This window comes from Nyctereutes procyonoides, unplaced genomic scaffold (assembly GCF_905146905.1).
Source record: "Nyctereutes procyonoides isolate TBG_1078 unplaced genomic scaffold, NYPRO_anot_genome, whole genome shotgun sequence".
In the NCBI taxonomy this organism is placed as follows: Eukaryota; Metazoa; Chordata; class Mammalia; order Carnivora; family Canidae; genus Nyctereutes; species Nyctereutes procyonoides.
The window spans coordinates 1839260-1853377 of NW_026575133.1; the positions used below are offsets into that span (position 1 = coordinate 1839260).

Genomic DNA, 14118 nt, shown 5'->3' on the forward strand with positions numbered 1-14118 from the left:
ATCACTTATCTATATATTAATCACTTGGGACAGCATGCTTACTTATTTTTCTTTTTGGCATTCAACAGAGATCAATAAATGATAGTTACTCCAAGCATTTTTCACTTGGTGATCACTTACAAACTTTTGCTGAAGGCCAAGACGAAGATTTTACGGAGGAAGTCATTTTTCCAGATTTATTTGAAGTAAAAGCTGCTGAATATGAAGATGATCAAGAACAAATCAAAAAACAACAGGCATACATTTTTGTCCCAAGTAGTGCTCCAGGTAGAATTCTTTACAACAAAATGTTTAAATCATTAATAAATCATATTATAGAATAATAGTTGCTTTGTATGCTGGATAGATAAAATGTACTGATTTAATATTACAGAAAGTTTTCTTTATTTGGTCTTTATGTCTTCTCTGACTTTAGGGAAATTGGTTAAAGGAACTCATTTCTGATAAATATATATTTAGATTTCCTGCTAAACTTCAGTGATAGAGTATATATTACCTTTTTGTTTCTTGTTTGGTCAATACCAGTTTAACATTTTGGACTTCAAAGTAATATCTAGGTTTTGTTGTTAAGTGGTCAACCAGCGTAAACTGCCAAAAGATAAGATTCCACGCATTTTAGAAGATGAAGGATTCTATATTCAGAGAAAGCCACAAATATATAAAAAGACCTGCAACAAAATGGAAAATCGCCTGCTTACTCTAGAAGAGGCAAGTGCACCAGCTAACAAGTTTTATACCATTTCATTGATAGTATGTGACATTTGTTTTTGGTGAAATATTTTATTATGATATTTCATGAATAATTTTGATAGGGAAAGTGTTGGTTTGAAGAAAGTGGAGAAATTATGTCATTACCTTCGCCCATTAGACAGTCATGGAATTTCAGGCTAAACACAAACAAGGGATCTTTAAATCCAGCGCTAAAGACCACATACAGAAAGGTAACCAACAACAGTTTATTTGTTATTATGATGAGAAGAATTCTTGTAATAACAATTATAACTTATGTTTTTGTGATATTAATTCACCCTGTAAAATAATAGTAAATCTAGTAATATAATGGCAAAACTATGATGAAATGTAAAATAGCCATTTTGTTTTTGAAGAATGTTCAGTGATATGGGGAAATACTTAAATTACAAAGTGAAAAGAGCAGAATGTGAAGTTACAATATGATCCTAATTTTATAAAAACAGATAATGAATGAATTTATCAATAAATGAATAAGTACATAAATGTGTAGATATATTAAAAGATTGGAAAAATATATCAAAGTTAATAATTATCACTGGATAATAGGATATAGAATTATTTTAATTTTCTTCTTTATTTCTTTCTCCATTTTCTAAATTTCGAAAATGAATGTATGTTATATTCATAAGCAAAGAAACAAATTTTATATGTATTCTAAGACATTATGAAAATTAGCAGTCCATTAACCTAACAAGAAGAAATATTTAGACAGAAATAGATGGACATTACATCATATGATATAATAAGCACTAGGTATTATATGCAACTAATGAATTATTGAACTCTACATCTAAAACTAATGATGTAGTATATGTTGGCTAATTGAATTTAAAAAGAAATAATTATATTTAAATGCTGGTTTGAAAAATTTAAATCAGAACTATGTACAAAAACTCAATTTCCCATTCACTTTCCTTAACTGTTCCATATATAAGAAATATGGCTGTAATGGATATAAAGTGGAAAAAATAGCCACTAAAAACACTTAATAGGATGTTATTCTTTATTCCCTCTGTTGTTTTGAACCTGTGAGTTATTTATCCTCTCCCAGTAATTATATGCCTTCTGTAGTTAATGCTTTTTCTTTACAACTGTAGTTCTTGCATATTCCAATAGCAGGGACATATTAAAAGCAAGGGCACTTATGAGGTTGATACCTCACAGCCTGAGGAAATGAGGGCTCTCCCTTATCTGAAGAGATTAATAGTTTTGAGAATCTCTTTGTCTTTCTGTAACATGTGAGGGTCTTTATATATGACATATGCTCTCTTTTCTTCCTTAGTTTCTATGTCTTGCCCAGAGAATTCAGGAAATTAAATTTTTTTTTCTTATATTGTGATATGTTTTTCATATCTTTATACTGTTTATAAATTGTTTCAGGATCTTCTAAAAATATACCAACACTTTTTGCTGCTAAGAAAGCCTTTTATTATTTTACTATACAAAATGCCTTTAGGCAACTTAATGGCTGCTGCTACCATGTGCTTGCTGGTGACTCCCAAGCATGTATTTCCACAGACTTCTGTTCTGATCCTCAGTTGCATATATAGAATCACTTTTAGAGAGCTCAATTTGGTGTCTTTTTTGTTTTGTTTTGTTTTAAGATTCATTTATTTTAGATGGGGGAAGGAAGGGGAGAGGGAATCTCAAGCTGACTCCCCACTGCATGCAGTTTTCGTGACCCTGAGATCATGACCTGAGCCAAAACCAAGAGTTGAATGCTAAACCGACTGAGCCACCCAGGCACCCCTCAATCTGGTGTCTTAAGATCAGATCTCTGAAAGAGAATTGTCATTGCCTCTGATTTGAGGCAATTTTGCTGTGAAGCTAAGGAGTGTTAAGCTTAGGGTCCCTAACTTTGCAGAGGTCCCTTTCCAGGACTCTGAGAGGGATTTTAGCAATGTATTCACTTATCTTTATTTACAGAAATACAAACATATCAAGTATATTAGCTTGATGAATTTACACGAAGTCAACAAACCTGTATAACCAGCATTGAGATCATTCCATAAGATCCCCTCATGTCCTTTCCAGTAACTGTTTACCCTCTAGGTAACTGCTATTATACCTTACCACTGTAGATTATTCTTATCTGTTACTTTTGCCTGTTTTACATAAATAGAATAATAGAGTAGGTATTCTATGTTGTTGCATGCAACAATAATTTGCTTAATCTTCTTGCTATCTAGAACTCCATTGTATGAAATATATTTTTTCTTTTTCTCTTCTCTGAGAGAATTGTACAATATTAGTGTTATTTATTTCTTAAACGTTCGGGAGAATTCAGTGATGAATCCGTTTTGGCTTGAAAATTTATTTGTGGGAATGTTTTTAATTATAGATACAGTTTCTTTAAGAATAAAAGATTGTCGGGATCCCTGGGTGGCGCAGCGGTTTGGCGCCTGCCTTTGGCCCAGGGTGCGATCCTGGAGACCCGGGATCGAATCCCACGTCAGGCTCCCGGTGCATGGAGCCTGCTTCTCCCTCTGCCTGTGTCTCTGCCTCTCTCTCTCTCTCTCTCTCTCTCTCTCTCTCTGTGACTATCATAAAAAAAAAAGACTAAAAGATTGTCTAGTGGAAAGACATCATGTGTTCATGGGTTGGAAGACTTAATATCGTTAAAATATCCATACTTCCCAAAGCAATCTACAAATTCAGTGCAATTTCAATCAAAATCCCAATGGTATTTTTCAAAGAAATGGACAATCTTAAAACTCATAGGGAACCACAAAGGACCCTGAATAGCCAAAACAATCTTGATAAAGAAGAAGAAAGCTGGAGAGAATGGTATCATTATCATAACGGTATAAGAATTTTCTATTTTCTTTCTCCCCAAAGTTCACTGATTTTGACAATACCCACGGAGAAGAGTGCCTTTGTAGAAGTCTGCAAGTCCAGTGGAGAATTCTAGCACATCTCTGAAGTAAATAAAATAAATATATAAAATAAAAATCTGAAATGGAGTATTTTTTGTTAGGTCTAGAGTTCTAGGTTGGATGTTATTTTGCTTTTAGCACTTTGAAAAGAGCTTTCCACTCTCTTTTGAATTGCATTGTTTCATTGAAAAGCCATCTTTTTTTTTTTAAGTATTTATTTATTTAGAGAGTGAGGAGAGGGGCAAGGAGAGAGGGAGGAGAAAATCTTAAGCAGGCTCTATTCCCTGAATGGAGTCTTACTTGGGGCTTGATCTCACAATCTTGGGATCCTGACCTGAGCTAAAATGAAGAGACGTTTAACTGATTGAGCCACCCTGGCACCCCTTAAACAGCTGTCTTAAAGTCTTATTTTGGTTTTCAGTTTTTCTATTTGGTGTTCAGTAATTTCCGGTATATGTTAAGCTGTGGGGTTTTTTTCAATATTTATTCTGCTTTGGGCTATTAGAGCTTCCTAAATGTAAGACTCCATGTCATCCATAAGTTTTAGAAAATTCTCTGCCATTTTCTTAGCAAATATTACTAATGCCTTAGTCTCCTCCTCTTTTTTGTTCTGGGACTTCAAGTACACATGTCCCTTGTGTCTTATTTTGCTTTTATTTTTTTATTTTTTTATTCTTGTCTTTTCTCTGATCTTTAGTCTGAGTATTTTTTATTTGATCTGTCTTCTAGTTCACTTATCTGATTTTTCTGGTCTATTTTTATCTCCTATTGTATCTATTGAATGAATTCTTTCTCTTTATCCATTTCTTTTTTATTTGGAAAGATTTCTCCTTTTCCACCTTAGAAGAAAGAGTGGGGTGTTTCTTTGTTCTGGTGCTCCTTCTAGTTTAGGCTTAATTTCTAAAATTTTTAATTTTTTTGTCACCTCATTTCTCAGTTTTTCTAATTCTGATTTATGTTCCTAAATGTCATAAAAACTTTCTTTTAGCTCATTCAAAAGTATATTTCTATTTTTATCTGTTTTTGGAGTTCTTTCTGTTGTACTTTGTGGGGATATTCTTTTACTGTCTATTCATTTTTCTTATTTCTTTTTAAGATTTATTTATTTTAGAGAAAGAAAGCACAGAGGAGGGACAGAGGGGGATGGAGAGAGAGAATCTCAGGCAGACTCCCTGCTAATCAGAGAACTGGATGCAGGGCTCTATCCCATGACCCTAAGATCATAATCTGAGCTGAAATCAGGAGTTGGACACTTAACCAACTGAGCCACCCAGGTGGCCCCTGATAACTTTTCTAATGTCACAGAACTCTGTTGTTTTCGTGTAATGTTAAAAAAAATATAGTGCCTGGATTTCTGAAATTTCTTGGCTGTATTTCCCTCCCCAGATATCTTTCCGTACCTTCACTTTCCTTAATCTCTGTGGTCCCTGGCTTTCTCAATTTTTATTTCACTCCTAGCAGTTTCTCTTTAATGTGAAGACTTGTCCTAAAAATTCTTAGGAAGTAGGTTCCTCTAAGCCCCTTTAGTCCTCACCAAAACTCCTTCCACTACTCCAACTCTAGTAGGAAGACAAAACCTCTTCCAGTTTTAGCTACTGTTTTTGAGTTGGCATGCTGCACTTTATGGTGAACAACTATTGACTCTTTGAGATTCTCTTGCTGTCGTTGCTTCTCTGTTTTCTTCCAGCAATCACCAATACTATGCGTGCCTTTTTTTACTGTTGATGGTTTGTCTCCATCTACTTGCATTTTGGGTTTAACGAGGGATTCTTAGAGATGTAGTTTTGTTATGGATCTTGTCCATGGGTTTTTGGCTTTGCTATCTAGTTGCTCTGTTTTAATGGTAGAGATTTGGGAGTATCTAAAACTATAATGCCACCATATTCCCAGAAACACTTGTCTAATGAATTCTTAATTTCACATATTTTCAGTTTATTTTTAGCCTTTTTAAAAAAATATATTATTTATTTATTTATTTGACAGAGTGAGAGAACACAAGCAAGGGAAGTGGAGTGGCAGAGGGTGAGAGAGAAGCAGGCCCCCTACTGGACAGGGAGCCCAACATAGGGCTCCATCCCAGGACACCAGGATCATGACCTGAGCCAAAGGCAAATGCTTAACTGACTGAGCCACCCTGAGACCCCTATTTTTAGCTTTAAAATGTCCACTTGACATTTGATTCTTATGTATATATTCCAGCTTTCTCCTAGAATACACCATGTTTTCACTCTTATTTTTTAAGACACATTAATAATAGCCCCTTTAAAGTCTGTACCTGGTAACTATAACATCTGGGTCCCTGTGAGTCTGTTTTTATTTTTTTCTCTTCATTTTGCTTGTTTAGACTTGTCTTTTATTATGGTTGATGACTTTTTATTGCATTGCAAATATTTATGAAAAGTTATAAGAGCTCAAGAGGATATCTTCTTTCAGGAAGATTCTGTTGCTTGTTTTGTTAAGCATACTGAGGATAATAATATTTAATCCAGTTAGGGACTTAACTCATTTCTGCTGGATTGCAGTTCACTCAAGGCTCAATCTGTATTTGTCTTCTATTTACCTAATCTCTTTCCTGCTTGACTGCAGAGTAGGGTTTCCTTCCTTCCTTTCTTTCATTCGTTTGTTTGTTCTTTTTTCTTTTAAATCAATTGCTAACATATCCAAATGCTTAGTGTATAGTAGACACTCAATGAGTGCTTATATATTTTTTTAAGATTTTATTTATTCATGAGAGACACACAGAGAGAGAGGCAGAGACACAGGCAGAGGGAGAAGCAGGCTCTATGCAGGGAACCCGATGTGGGACTCCATCACACCCTGGGCCGAAGGCAGACACCCAACCACGGAGCCACCAGGCATCCCATTGAGTGCTTATGTTATTTGTAATGCAACCTCAGTAGATGTAAACTTTTATGGTCCTAGTGTACATTAGAAAAGACATCATTTGACTGGCATAATCTTAGGAAAGATTATTTTTTGCATGGTGCTCATCATACCACATCTCTGCCCCATCCTAATTTATAACACATGTACTGACATTTTATAAAGTCATAAATGAGCTCCCCTCCCCAAGCACACATACACACCCAACATTGAAATATCTCTGTTTTCTCTAGTTTGGCTACCAAAAACCCATCTCCATTAAAAATAAAAAATAAAAGAATAAAAGAGGGAGGAGAGAAAATCCCTTGTTCTTTGCTGTTATATGACATAACTTTTATATCTTAAGGTGACAAAATGTTTTATCTAAATTTTGCTGAAGCTAAAACAGATATTTTGACATAATTATCTGAGACCATTGTTCTTAGGGAGACAGATCCTTGAAATAATGACAGTTTGGTGAATGAATGAATGCATAAATGAATAAACAATTGGATGATAACAAATAAATGCAAAATATACAATTTATGGAGAAATTATTAACCACTATCCAAATTAACCTTTGTAACCACCAGAATCCCAAATTGGAAACCCACTGGGCTGAACAAGTACCTTTTTCCTCAAGTGCATCTGTTCTAGCTTCATCCAAGCATAATTTCAATATTTCATGGACCTTTAGACTTAAGAAATAAATGGAAATGTCATTTAACCAAGCTTCTAAACTGAGTATTAAAATTCATTCTTTAGCATCCTTAACAGACAATGTTCTGGAATTTATGTCAGATAAATGCTTCTGGGGACACCTGTGGCTCAGCCATTGAGCATCTGCCTTTGGCTCAGGGCGTGATCCTGGAGTCCTGGGATTAAGTCCCACATCGGGCTCCCTGCATGGAGCCTGCTTCTCCCTCTGCCTGTGTTTCTGCCTCTCTCTCTCTCTCTCTCTCTCTCTCTCTCTCTCTATCTCTCTGTGTGTGTGTGTGTGTGTGTGTCTCTCATGAATAAATAAATAAAACCCTTAAAAAAAAAAGATAAATGCTTCTGTTTGCTTTTCCCTTTTATTGTCTCCACATTTGTTACTCTGCCCAGTTAACCTTGGAGGCAAGGCTCATTTGGGGTTTCTCACCAGAATAAAAGATACAAGGGCGACTGAAGCACAGATAATAGCTGCCCCAGTACCAAAGTCCTCTCCTCTCTTTGCTGTTACCTCTGCCAGATTCCTCTGCCCCAAGTCTTTTTGTTGTTGTTGTATTTATTTATTTGACAGAGCGCATAAACGGGGAGCAGGAGAGAGAGAAGCAGGGTCCCTGCTGAGCAGGGAGCCCCACGCAGACCTGCCCCAGGTCTTATTTGCTTGTTGTTTGCTGACTGGTTTTGCCCAACCATTTATTTGACTATGTCCTTTACTCCCTCTTCTAACATTTTCTTATGTGTTTGCATAGATTTTACACTTGTCATCAGCTTGAATGTTTTTGTGCATTTATCTGGCCTTTGATTTATTATTGCCTAGATCTTTGTGCTCTTGGTCTAACACACTTAGTTCCAGAGGTTCACTTAATCCCCTCACTTAATTGACCAGTGCTGAATCTGTTTAATAAGATAGGCCTCTCTAGCTTAGGAACTTTAGTTTTCAAAAGTTTATTTACAATTCAGTTACTTAATACTAAACTTTTTTTTTTTAAGATTTTATTTATTCATGAGACACAGAGAGAGAGGGGCAGAGAGGCATTGAGAGAGGCAGGCTCCATGCAGGGAGCCGGATGTGGGACTCGATCCTGGGACCGCAGGATCACACGCCGGGCCAAAGGCAGACACTCAACCGCTGAGCTACCCAGACATCCCTAACTAAATCTTATAAGAGGAATCAAAAGCAGGTTTTCTCCTCTGAGTTGGTCCTTCCATAGAAAATAGAGACTGAGAAGATAAGGGTAAAACAAAAACAAACTTTATGGCTCTTCTCTTGCCTGCCCTCAAGCCAGTAAGGAAACAGGGTAAGATTCCTAGCTCAGGAGAGAGTATGGAGGAAGAAATGTAGGCATCGTACTGTGACCTGCAGTCCTTAAGAAGCACTGGATCTGCCACACCAGACCAGAGATGGGATAGCAGTTTTTCAGTATAACAGCTGTTATAATAGCAATGGCACAGGAGACCATGTTTTATTACACCAGTCCAATCCAGAGAGAGGGCTTGTGCTCTCTTATTTAGGTGGATGCAGTCATGGATCTTATTGGGAGTGGCTAAGCATTCATGAACTAGACTGTACATGCTAAGTAACCCATTAGCCCTCAAATTACATCACCAAAAACCAGTCACATATTTAAACAAATGTGCTTAAATTCAGAATAGTGTACTAAAACATAATTGAATCATTTTATATATAATTTAAGGCCTACAAACCTCAACTAGTTTAGGGGCAATCTGGTATACAAGTGGAGACCATCTCATGCATAAAGAAAGATGGTATCCTTATAAGGTAGTATTTGCTTAGAGGGTCCAAGCCCCTTCACAGAATTTTCCAGGGGATTACCGATATATTCACATAAGAACAATGTTTTAATAAGGGTTTACCACTTAACTCTGACCCATAGATGACTATTAGATCGTAAGGTAGTTGGACTATTGACCCAACCATCTAAAGACCATTTGTCATAGTGTTCCTATGGAAAATTTCCTATAGGAAATTGTTGTGGGGGTTTATAACTTGAAAATCAAAACTCTGCCAGCACACAACAATAAGGTATATGACAATAATTTACAGCAAGATGATTAAGGTGGATGTAATATATTTTATTAAATCAAGAGCCAAAATCAATTTCAAGAAAGAAGGATCAAATTATTCTTTATTGCTTTTCTTACAGTTAACGTGTTACTTTTATAAGGAAAAGTCCCTTGTAATTTCAAAAGGAATACAAAGAATCAAATTAACATTGTGTACATATTTTTCTTTAAAAGGCAGTGAAACCTGATCTAGAAAGCTCTATTAGGAACAAAATGGAAGGTCCAAGGGAAATGTACCAATTAGATCTCAACATAGTGGGTTTGCAATTCAGCCATCATCCTCTCTTCAATCAAGAACAAGTATTATGTGCTAGACTGCTTCAACTTTATGAGTGTTTTCAAGACAGGCAGCAACAGAATTTACCTCAGCTGCTTTATGAGAAGGTGAGAATAGTTTATTCCATTAGCATTTTAAATATTTAAACAATTAGAACAATAGTTGCTTTCAGTTTTTCTAAAAAGAAATTGTGTGAGTTGACTGGCCAGAGAGATAGCCTCAAATATATTCTGCAGGATATTTCACTTACACATGGTTTACTAACCAGTGGTATTCTTGGAACCAGTGGTATTCTTGGTCCTATGACTCAAGAAGAGTATTTGAAAAGATTACTATTTAAAAGAGCCATATGATTGTTTTAAGTCTTCTAATAAAATATATTTTTTAAAGATTTTATTTATTTATTCACGAGAGACACCGAGAGAGAGAGAGGCTGAGACACAGGCAGAGGGAGAAGCAGGCTCCATGCAGGGAGCCTGACAGGGGCAGGATCACGCCCTGGGCGGAAGGCAGGCGCTAAACCGCCGAGCCACCCAGGGATCCCCTAATAAAATATTTTTGATAAAAAAATTAGAGATTTTGAATCTCATATAAAATGTGAAACGTCTTGGTCTGAGAATGATTAACCTAGTCATCTAATGTCATCATAAAGAGTACATAAGGGCAGCCCGGGTGGCTCAATGGTTTAGCTCTGCCTTTCCAGAGCCTGATCCTGGAGTCGCGGGAACGAGTCCCACGTCGGGCTCCCTGCATAGAGCCTGATTCTCCCTCTGCCTGTGTCTCTGCCTCTCCCTCATGAATAAATAAAGTCTTTTAAAAAAAATAAAAAAAATAAAGAGTACATAAAAATCTGGGGGGAAAAAGAAATCAAAGGAGTACTCACTGATTATTTTTATGAATTTGTACCTCTCGTGTACTTGCTTTTTAATTTCATCTTTTCTGTCTCTTGGCAAACATTAAAATTTTTATGAAGTCAGATCTTTTGATCTTTTTCCTTGTGTATTTTAGGTTTCGTTGTTCACTTCCTAAGTCCTCTACCCCAGATACATCAGTCAGCAGGCCTTAGGCTGCAATTCACAGAGAACGCTATCTTAGTTGCTTAAACAATTAAGGAAAAGGTAATACCTCCTGTATCACAAGTCCCAAGTTAGGGCAGCTCTACGGTTGGCTGATTTGGTGGCTCTGTAATATCATCAACAACTCTAGCTTTTTTCCCTCCCTTTCTAATGTTCATCTTCAGCATATTGACTTGGTTAGCTCCTCTCAGGTTAACAACTGGCTGCTCCAGTTCAAGGCATACTGACTAGACACACAATATGTATAGTATCTAACTTTGAGAGCCCTCTTCAGCCCTTCCTCCCACATCTGGGCAGATTTCCCCTGTGTCTCCCTGGCTAGAATTATCTCATATGAGCATGCCTAAACCAGCACCAGCAAAAAGAATGAAATTGCTACAAATGGCTAATCAGGGATTACCTCTGAAACATATGGAAGATGATTAAGCAATTAAACAAAATTGGTGTTCCACCAACCAAGAAAAGTGACCTTTCAAGGGCAACCAATAGTGTCTGAAAGACCAAAATTCTAATAGAGTCATCTTGTTATATATTCTTCTAATAATATACGTGTGTGTGCATATATTATTTCTAGACTTTTATTCTGTCTAGAGTTTGTATCTGTGTCTTGTGGAATTGGGCTCCTATTCAGTTTCTTTCCCCAGAAGATTAGCCTAATATTCAAATACCCCGATTTCCTACTAATTTAAAATTCTGTCTTTTGTAAACCAGCCTAACATATTTACATAGATTTAAGGACTATTTATTCCATGGACATAATGGTCTAGTCCTGCCCTGTTTTAATTACTATATTTAAGGGACGCCTGGGTGGCTCAGCAGTTGAGCATCTGCCTTTGGCCCAGGGTATGATCCCGGAGTTTCACATCGGGCTCTCTGCATGGAGCCTGCTTCTCCCTCTGCCTGTGTCTCTGCCTCTCTGTGTATGTGTGTCTCTCATGAATAAATAAACAAAATCTTAAAAAAATTTTAAATAAAAAAGATCTTTAAAATAAATAAAAATAAGGACGCTTGGATGGCTCAGTGGTTGAGTGTCTGCCTTTGTCTCAAGGCATAATCCCAGGACTCTGGGATCGAGTCCCACATCAGGCTTCCTGCATGAAGCCTACTTCTCCCTCTGCCTATGTCTCTGTCTCTCTCTGTCTCTCATGAATAAATAAATAAAATCTTTTAAATAAATTTTAAAAATTAAATAAATAAATAAAAATAATAATTACTATATTTAATTATTAAATTATGTAGTAGGACAAGTGACTCCTCGTTTTTTCTTGGATGTTTCTGTATGCTTTTCAAGATTTGAGCATCCATATGAACTTTAGAATTAGCCATCAAAAACTGCAAGAGACTCTTAATCATAGGAAACAAACTGAGGGTCACTGGAGGGAAGGGAGATGGGACAGGGTAACTGGGTGATGGACATTAAGGAGGGCATGTGATGTAATGAGCACTGGGTGTTATATAAGACTATTTTTTTTTATTTTTATTTATTTATGATAGTCACACACAGAGAGAGAGAGGCAGAGACATAGGCAGAAGGAGAAGCAGGCTCCATGCACCGGGAGCCCGATGTGGGACTCTATCCTGGGTCTCCAGGATTGTGCCCTGGGCCAAAGGCAGGCACCAAACCGCTGCGCCACCCAGGGATCCCTATATAAGACTATTGAATTCTTGACCTCTACCTCTGAAACTATTAATACACTATATGTTAAATAATTGAATTTAAATAGAATTTTTTAAAAAGAAAAAATAAAGGATACTATTTTTTTAAAGATTTTACTTATTTATTCATAGAGACACACACACAGAGAGAGAGAGAGAGAGAGAGAGAGAGAGAGAGAGAGAGAGAGGCAGAGACACAGGCAGAGGGAGAAGCAGGCTACATGCAGGGAGCCTGACATGGAACTGGTTCCCGGGTCTCCAGTATCACACCCCAGGCTGCAGGCGGCGCCAAACCGCTGTGCCACCGGTGCTGCCCAAAACACTATTTCTTTTGAAAAAATAATAAAACAGATTCATTACATTTGTATGCAAAAAAAAAACAGAATTAGCCTGTCAATTTTAATTTTAAAAATTCTATTACTATATTTACTGTGATTACATTATATTGTTGTATTAATTTTGAAAGAAATTTTATCTTTATAAAAATTATGTTCCCTCATCCAGAACTATAGAATGTCTTCCTATTTGTTGAAGTCTTCTCTGATTTCCTTAGTAAAAGTTTGTATTAAATGATCCTAGTCTTGGAGTTCCTACAAACTGTCCCTAACTGTAACAGATTTCTCCTATACATGTTTTAGAGTACAGGTTCCTCCAGTTTTATTTCTCTATGAATATTCCCTGTAAATATTTCTGTCTTATGCTTTCCTCAGTGTATCTTTTTCTCTTGATTTTATTTTTTCTTGTTTTTCTATGTTATAATGCATTTATTTTTCATAAAGAGATACAGATATAAACACAAATATACACGTATAATATGGATGTGATGTTGACAGTGGATATGGATAAACAAGATAGGTATCTTTTCTGTAACCAAAGGATTTTAGGTGGAAGATAAGGTAGATTCCTGTGTTCAGACTGCTATCTTGATTGACTGGCTTTTTTTTTTTTTTTGACTGGCATTTTTTTACATTAATTGATGAACTGGCCTAGAGAGTTCTAAGTATAATGTTTATTCCTTAGATATTGAGACTCTTCTCAATTCTGCCCCAAGGTCCTTATATGAAATATATTTTGGAAGATACAACAGTAATAAACAAAAGTTACATACAAGAAGCACAGTTGTGCTTCTACTGCACAGGCCTAGACCTTTGGAGAAATTGGAGTTCTGGTAACAGTGGATGAAATGTACAAAAAAGCTCTTTTCTTTGTTGTAGCTTAAAGCACTGACAGATGCTACCAAATTAGCAAATGAAAATCCTGAAATAAGGCAGCTGACCAAAAAATCTTTACAAGATTATTATTGGCAGATAAGGTAGGTTTCGGACCATTAATGTATTTATCAAGCATTTATTAAGTAACTTCTTTAGAAAAAAAAAGTAACTTATTTAGGCTGAGTATTGCACTTGCTATGGAACATATAAAATAAGAAAAAGACAAGATCCCTACTCTTTAGGCAATTACAGAAATGGCTCCAAACTTCCTGAAGACCCAGTTTTGTGTAAAAATATATCATAGAAGTGTCACATGAAAGTAGTTGCAATTTTATATCCATTGATTTTTTAAAAACATGTTAATTATAAACCACCATGAATTCACTGGTATTTTTAGGATCATATTAGTCTCAAGCATTTGTATACATTTAAGAATTAGTCCATATATACATATATACAAGATATATTACTATTTCAGTCTAAAGATAATACTCAAAGAACAGTTAGATTTAAGAACCCCTGTAAAAAAACATGGCCTACAAGTTGGGAACCATTAGCTTATAGAGTAGCTGGGAAGAGAAGTTAGGAAAGTATGAAACAACTAGAAAAACAAT

At 36.1% G+C, this 14118-nt stretch overlaps 1 protein-coding gene across 4 annotated transcripts in view; it reads left to right on the forward strand.

The window, feature by feature from the left end:
- Positions 1-14118, forward strand: part of CC2D2B (coiled-coil and C2 domain containing 2B) — a 106866-nt gene that overhangs the window by 14151 nt on the left and 78597 nt on the right. The window contains exons 6-10 of one of the 4 annotated variants that reach the window (XM_055300174.1): positions 69-267; positions 572-708; positions 813-941; positions 9459-9668; positions 13508-13605. In XM_055300174.1, the coding sequence (XP_055156149.1) occupies positions 69-267; positions 572-708; positions 813-941; positions 9459-9668; positions 13508-13605 (773 nt within the window). Of the gene's footprint in view, positions 1-68; positions 268-547; positions 1119-3591; positions 3660-9458; positions 9669-13507; positions 13606-14118 lie in introns of those variants that run through there. The other 3 variants (XR_008661198.1, XM_055300176.1, XM_055300175.1) reach the window with 3 other exon arrangements.